The sequence below is a fragment of the Theobroma umbraticum genome, unplaced genomic scaffold, assembly GCF_002168275.2.
Source record: "Theobroma umbraticum cultivar Fairchild unplaced genomic scaffold, ASM216827v3 scaffold_130.0, whole genome shotgun sequence".
NCBI classification, from domain to species: Eukaryota; Viridiplantae; Streptophyta; class Magnoliopsida; order Malvales; family Malvaceae; genus Theobroma; species Theobroma umbraticum.
Genome location: NW_018397264.1, coordinates 1,401,682 through 1,409,056, shown reverse-complemented (window position 1 = coordinate 1,409,056; position 7,375 = coordinate 1,401,682). Strand labels below are relative to the sequence as shown.

At 32.9% G+C, this 7,375-nt stretch overlaps 1 protein-coding gene across 1 annotated transcript; it reads left to right on the top strand.

Moving 5' to 3' along the window:
* Window positions 1-1,432: 1,432 nt before the first annotated feature.
* Window positions 1,433-6,935, top strand: LOC110421477 (lysine--tRNA ligase, cytoplasmic-like). Its single transcript, XM_021435073.1, has 12 exons — window positions 1,433-1,606; window positions 1,744-1,822; window positions 2,867-2,935; window positions 3,042-3,207; window positions 3,316-3,409; window positions 4,313-4,398; window positions 5,270-5,379; window positions 5,459-5,521; window positions 5,924-6,049; window positions 6,150-6,432; window positions 6,544-6,640; window positions 6,731-6,935. The coding sequence occupies exons 1-12, from the start codon at window positions 1,521-1,523 to the stop codon at window positions 6,918-6,920; spliced, it is 1,449 nt and encodes a 482-aa protein (XP_021290748.1). The 5' UTR covers window positions 1,433-1,520; the 3' UTR covers window positions 6,921-6,935.
* Window positions 6,936-7,375: the final 440 nt, after the last annotated feature.

Here is a 7,375-nt window from a genome sequence, read left to right as displayed (position 1 = left end):
ACTTTCACACTATACTATAATCAGAAGTTAGTACAGAGTTTCTCTCACCATCCCTTCTTTTGCACATCAACAATTAAGCACCAAGATTGATAGTAGAACCACATTATTACCTCAACATTTATCAATAATATGCCAAAAAATGTTCAAGCCAGATATGATAGCCAATTTGGCCTGGTTCAAAAAACACTTGGGTATATTACCCAGCCAGGTTTGGTACTTTGTGATTAGAAATGATTTAGAGTAAATTCTTTACGGAGGCAGCAAAATTTTCCATTTTTTAAACAATTAAACAGCATACTAATAGAGTAAAATGTGCCCGAGTTCCCATTTCCTTTAAATAGAGCATTAGATTCAGAACCAACTAACAACAGATGTTTCAAATACCCAACATACCCAACCAAGCAAACATCTTATAAATCTCAATAACAAATAGCTAACCACCCCACCCAGAAACAAAATTAAAATTATTCTCTTTCCAACATAGAAAAAAGAGAAAAATATATTTAAAAAGTAAAAAACAACGTAGTCAATAGAACAGGCAAAACCAAATGCAGTGTTAGATATGGTTAAAAAAGAATAGAAATTTCTACAAAACAAGAAAACGCAGACAGATAAAATGGTTTTTAAGACTAAAAAGTTTCAGTAGGGATCAACAAAAGCAAGTGATTTATAGAGTGGATTAACAATGAACAGATAGAAAAAGAAACAAACAAAAGGGACTGAAGAACATCAATTGGAAAGGTAAATCGGTAAGAGAGTAAAAGGTACCTTCGAAATTGCGGATCTGACAATCTGTAGCTTTGAAGGGTTTGGATCTTGTGTGATAGACAAAGACTGGACCTATTTGAATGGGAGTTTCAGTTGGTGATAGATCACATTTGATGGCATTACTGTAATTTCTGCTATAAACATATTAATAATTACAAAAATATATAATCATAAATTTTTTTTTATAATTTTGATAATTTTTTTAGATGAAGGGTTTTCAGGAAAAAAATTAATTTTAAAATTAATAAATTTAATATATTACTTATTATTTTATATAATATAATATTAATAAGATATTAATATAATTCTATAATCACATATTATGTCACCTTTAATATATTAAATTATTATTTATTATAATATATTAAAATATTAAATCACTATCACATAATGTAAAATGAAAATTTTTAATTAATTTAATTAATTATTAATTATAATAATTTATTTATTTAAAATAAAAAAATATTAAAAAAGAATTTATTTAATTTTTAAATAATTTAATATTTTTTAAATATTAAGTAAAAAAAGAAATGTTTTAAAAATTAATATTTACTTTTTGATTTGGTTTACTGGTACAGTATCGAAAGAATTACCCAGTAAGTCAGTAACAGTCCTGAGTGAAAGTTGACGAAAAATAAAAAAAGGCAATCGGTTTGGGTTTTTGTTTTAAAGCCCTAGCTCTACACTTCCGTCGCACTGTTGCTTAACATTTCGCTTTATCTGCAAGCCACTCTTTGTCTCACTCTCTCAAAATGGAAGGCTCCGTCGAAGAAACGGCAAAAGCAGTTTCCGATTTAGCAATGGATTCCACAGCTCACGGTGAAACTCAGAGCAAAAAGTATGTATCCTTTCCTCTCTCTCTTGCTGCATACTTGTTTGGCTCATGAGAACATTAGCAGGAAATCATAGAGAAACAATCGGATATTTTGATCATCAATCTCATTGTTATTTATTTTATATAAAATGTGTTGACAGTGCCCGTAAGAAGGAGCTTAAAAATAAGCAGAGGGAAGAGGAGCGTCGCCGAAAGGAGGAGGAAAAATCCGCCAAACAGGTAATTAACTGTTTTATTTTTTTAGAAAAATTATTTTTATTGTATATATTAAGCTAAATGTGAACCTCGATACAAAAGCGAACTAAATTTTGAATGCTAGAAATTTAAAATTATCTTCTTTTTTATTAATAATAAATGTATGGTTCTAGTTTTACATGGAATGATTATATATTTTGGATGCATGTTTATTTTTGCCATTTGTTTAACAAAAAAATTAATATGCATTCAAATAACAAAATTTTAGCAAAAGAATTATAATTTCCCACGAAAAGAGATTTAACAATTTTGTTTTGATTGAATGGGTGTTATATTCTTGTATTTGCTTAGTTACTATTTTGTTTCCTTAAAATAGGGAATCAAATTTTTTTTTTAAAAAAAAAACCGTATTTGACGAAAAGCCAAATTGTATTTCTTAGATGTTATATTTTAGATTTTTACTATTTGCTTTTCTTTTTAACGATTTTGAGAAAGTAAAAAGTAAATAGTCCAAACGCAAGTAGTAAATGTAACAACTGAAAGAAGCCTTAATTATTGTTAACCAATTTGTTCCATATGTGGCTATAAAGCATAGCTAACAGAATGTGAGGACACTGAGGGATGCTTGCGTGACTTATTATCCCGGAATCGAATGATTCTAGTCAGTTTCTTAAAAGAATTGATTTGTTAAAAAATATTTTACTTGAAAGATATGTGGAAAAGGAGAGGCTACTCAGCTGTTTTCTTTTTGGTTTTGGTGGTAAGAGGAAGTTTATAAGGCTACTTAACCCTGATGCACTCAATGAAGAGTTTTAGATATGTAAACTACATATTAATGCTTTCAATGCAGAGTTTTAGAAACAAAGCCAAACTTCTATGGTTGCACTGATCATAATAATTGATAGATGCAGAATTAGAATGCATAATAATTGTAGGCTTTGTTGGATAGCTTGTAACTATTTTTAAATACTGGAAATAGATGACCATATTCTCTTCCTCATTGTGATTGCTGAACATCTTACCATTTGATGGTCATCTTTTTGGTAACCAAATTATATTTTTCTTCAGGCTGCAGCCAAGGTGAGCTCACAAAGTCAGAAACATGCAGGAGCTGATGATGAAGATATGGATCCAACGGTATAGTTTACTGATTGCTATAGTAATGCTTTGCACATTGCAAAATACATAAAGATTACAATGAATTTCTTGGACATAATGCTAAAATTAAGCCTTTTCTTGGCAGCAATTCCATGAGAATAGGCTGAAATTTCTTGCAGGCCAGAAGGCAGAGGGAAAAAATCCATATCCTCATAAGTTCTTCCCGTCGATGTCTATCATTGAATATATAGATAAATATGGAAGCTTAGGTAACGGGGAACATATTGAGGATGTCTCAGTATCTTTGGCTGGTATGTAAATCAAGCACTCCTACTCCCATTGTGTATCATCCAATGCGTTATGGCTGCTTTTCATTTATTTATTTTTGAAATGGCTATATCATGTTTCTTTTATGGTAGGGCGAATTATGAGCAAAAGATCATCCAGTTCAAAGCTGTTTTTCTACGACTTGCATGGTGATGGTGCCAAAGTCCAAGTTATGACTGATGCCAGGTATATAACCATTTTTGCCATAGGACTTGTATATTCTTATTTCTTTTTCGAGGTAATAACAATTTAACTTATCCATGATGTTTGATTTTCTCTGCATTTTACACTCATCGCAACTGGAAAAGCTACATTTTTTTAGGTGCATCATCAAGCTAAATAATTGAGCATCTATTGAATACTTTATGTATATTTATTACAGTATATCGTTTCCGGTTTCGAATCTTGTTATGATACATGATTCCCCCTCAAGTGGAGGCTGTTTTAGAAGAAAACACAGGATGGCATAAGCAATTATAGTTGGTTTGCAATATGTTTTTGCCATGCACGTTGTGTGAAGAAGATTTACAAAGCCTTATGCTGATGTTTTTAACTTGTCCTTCTTATTTGTATGCATGGACCTACTAGAAACGCTTGCATGTGTATCTAACTCCAAATAGGCTATGACTAATGTTTGAAAGATTTTCTTGCTGATCTAAAAGCAGTCTTGTATTAACCACATTAAATGCTATGGTTGATATTTGGTTGGCTCTCTTGCCAGCCATAGGATCAGTGGTCGGGATTTTATTATGATATGATGTTTTATTTGCTCTCCTCTATGCCCTAAATAATTTCCTGTGAGTATAATTCATGTGTTATCCTATTTCTAAGCAATCAGATAAATTTTTAATCTGCTGAAAATCTGTGTGTGTTTATCATGTGTATGCAAATGAATAGATTGGTTCAATATCATTGATTTTAAATACATTAACTTAAATATTTTGGTGGCATTACCTTCATATCCCATGAACTTATTCTAGTCGATTTTGATGATTGGTTATGTGCCTCTCTTGTCCTGTTTCCTTTCTTTCCACTGTCCAACTCCACCCTCATGCCTCTCTTTATATTTTTGTTCTTCTGTTACTGCAGCAAATCAGGCTTGGATGAATCTGAATTTGCAAAATTCCATTCCAGTGTGAAGCGTGGTGATATAGTCGGTGTTACTGGGTTTCCAGGTTGGGAAAATTATAAATGACTCTCTTTATTGCCACATGTTGGTCTTGTTTTGTCTTTTCACGTCAAACTCTGTTTTATCCTAGGTTTTTATATTTAACTTTATTATTATTTACAAAAACAAAGTAAGCCTTTTCCTACTAAAGAGTGTTGGCTGTATGGAGCATAAATATACTATTGATTAAACTTTTAATAAATTAAAAAAAAATTAAATAAATTGTTTTCAAATATATATTAAAAGATTTAAATCAATAGAATATATGAAATATTGATGGTAAAAATTGAAAAAACGACCTCAGAAAGTCAAAAAAGGACAAAAATTTGGGTCAGAGGGAGTACAATTTTGTTAGTTAACATCTAGGATCTTTTCCTGTTGATTTAAGTATTTTTGTTCTTAATATGTTGAGAATAATGCAACATTAATGATTTGGACTAATAAACCTTCTGATTCTGGTTGAACTTCCATGTTTCTGACCCCAAATTATTTGTGTGATTTCTCCAAGCTTTTAGTACGAACTCAAATTGTATGCTGGCATGAGAGGCAGAGAGTACAAATTCAAACTGATAGTAAAATTTGTATGACTTGTAATTGTCCATCATGATGTTATATCACTTCTTTCTATTCTTGTAGTCTTCATTCTTTTTGGCGGATGAGTTCTAGGATGTCTCCATGTTTAAATTCTTTTGGAGTGAGCTTCTTAGTTAGCGTTTCCAGCTGCATGTTGTAAAAGATGTTCTGAAATTTTCTACCTACCTCTGTTGACAATCTTTTTTTCTTTTTTTTTTGGGTTAAACTGGACAATTTTCTAGAAGCTTTCTTATCCTGGTAGCCTTGTTTTTCGCTTTTCAAATTTTGTTATTTGCTTCTTTTAGGAAAAACTAAGAGAGGGGAGCTGAGCATCTTTCCGAAGTCATTCGTAGTTTTATCCCATTGTCTCCATATGATGCCAAGGCAAAAAGCAGGTCCTGATGCCAATGTGAAGGTAAACAAATGTTTGGTGTGACTGTCTGGTTCTTGTTAAGATCTTTTGTTGATGACTATGTTTTCTCATTTCTTTGCAGAAAACTGATGCATGGGTCCCAGGAAGTACCAGGAATCCTGAAACATATATTTTGAAGGATCAGGTATTATTTGAAATTTAATGATAGAAGCTTTTCTGGATGTTGAAATTCTATTGGTTTCCTGCCATTCGACTGTGTGATTTTTAGTATTCTTGCTTAACATGCCAGCTAATATGTGTTAATTGAGCTTGCGGTAAACTTCAACAACAATTACATCAAGACAATTGTAACGTTGTTTATTTTAAATGAAGAATGGGATGGTTATGTAGCAACTGATCTTGTCACACGTAACAGTTATTATATTTTTCCTCTTGCCTTTTTTGTTTTGGCATCCTGTTGGCTAGTAGGCTCAAAATTGTGAGATGGAAGCTGGGGAAGTTGTTCTATCTGTCTTACAGTGTCAATTCCTGTTCCTCCTCTGAAATCACTTGGGTTTATATGGGCTATATTCTTTATTCATGCTAGGAAACTCGATATCGCCAACGCTATCTTGATTTGATGTTAAACCTGGAGGTTCGTCAAATATTCAGGACCAGATCTAAGATAATTTCTTATATAAGGAGCTTCCTTGACAGTCTTGATTTCTTGGAGGTTAGTCATCTGTTCAATGTATCAAATTATCAGTTTTTGTATTTTTTTCTGTATCTCTTTCTTTAGTGGGGGTTTTGTTAATGTCACAATTCATCATTAGGTTGAAACTCCCATGATGAACATGATTGCTGGAGGTGCAGCTGCCCGTCCATTTGTAACCCATCACAACGAATTAAACATGAAGCTCTACATGCGTATTGCACCCGAGTTATATCTTAAGGAGCTAGTAGTTGGTGGACTGGATCGTGTTTATGAAATTGGAAAACAATTTAGAAATGAAGGCATTGATTTAACTCACAATCCTGAATTCACTACCTGTGAGTTCTATATGGCTTTTGCAGACTATAATGACTTGATGGAGCTCACTGAAAAAATGTTGAGTGGTAAGTAACAAACATGGCTTGAGATTGGAAGATTCCTTTCTGTTGATTTTCTTCTCATTTTATCATTTCCAAATTGGTTGGGTTTTTTCTGACTTGATTAATCTGCAACAGGGATGGTCAAGGAACTTACAGGCAGCTATAAAATTAAATATCATGCAAATGGCCTTGATAATGATCCAATTGAGATCGATTTCACTCCACCTTTCAGGTTTATGGATCACTTCACTCATAATGTGAACAAACATAAAACGCCTTTGGAAGTGACTTTTGCTTATAAATTTGTCACTAATTTTTACAGGAGGCTTGACATGGTAGAGGAGTTAGAGAAGATGGCCAATCTCAACATACCCAAGGACTTTTCCAGTGATGAAGCTAACAAGTATCTGGCGGATGCATGTGCAAAGTTTGAGATCAAATGCCCTCCTCCTCAAACAACAGCACGTTTATTGGATAAAGTATGTCTTTGGTGTTTCCCTTTGTCTCTTTGAATGTTTTCATGTGAATCTGGGTACTTTGTGGGCTTTTCATCTTGTATTAAGCTTTATGCAATCTGGAGGGGTTTGACCCATCTAGGGTCCCTCTTTGAGGGAGTTCCAGGGTCCAAGTGCTTAAAATTTTCTAGCTTAGTGAGCTGGATGGTACCTAATTCGCAAAAGGTTTATTTTCCATTAAATTGAAATGAAAGGTAAATGCAAGAGAACAGAAACTCTCTCTAAACCTATGGGATGACAAGGGAATGTCTATCAATGTGATATTTTCTGGTCTTTATTGTATCATTGGTTGGACTTTTGCATTATATTATTGCTTGAGTCATTCCATGGCAAGACATAGAGGGGTAAGAATTGTAACTTTAACTCCATGAGTTTTTGGTTTCCATGGTGGACATGTGGCTGGCTGCTTAGGCAACCATAATCTGAAGTGGTTTTTCCCCACCTTATACTAG

Coding starts and splice junctions, on each gene's coding strand:
- LOC110421477 (XM_021435073.1), top strand. CDS start 1,521: ATGGAAGGCTCCGTCGAAGAAACGGCAAAAGCAGTTTCCGATTTAGCA. Junction 5,380..5,458: donor GTCCTGATGCCAATGTGAAG/GTAAACAAATGT, acceptor ATTTCTTTGCAG/AAAACTGATGCATGGGTCCC. Junction 5,522..5,923: donor CATATATTTTGAAGGATCAG/GTATTATTTGAA, acceptor TATTCATGCTAG/GAAACTCGATATCGCCAACG.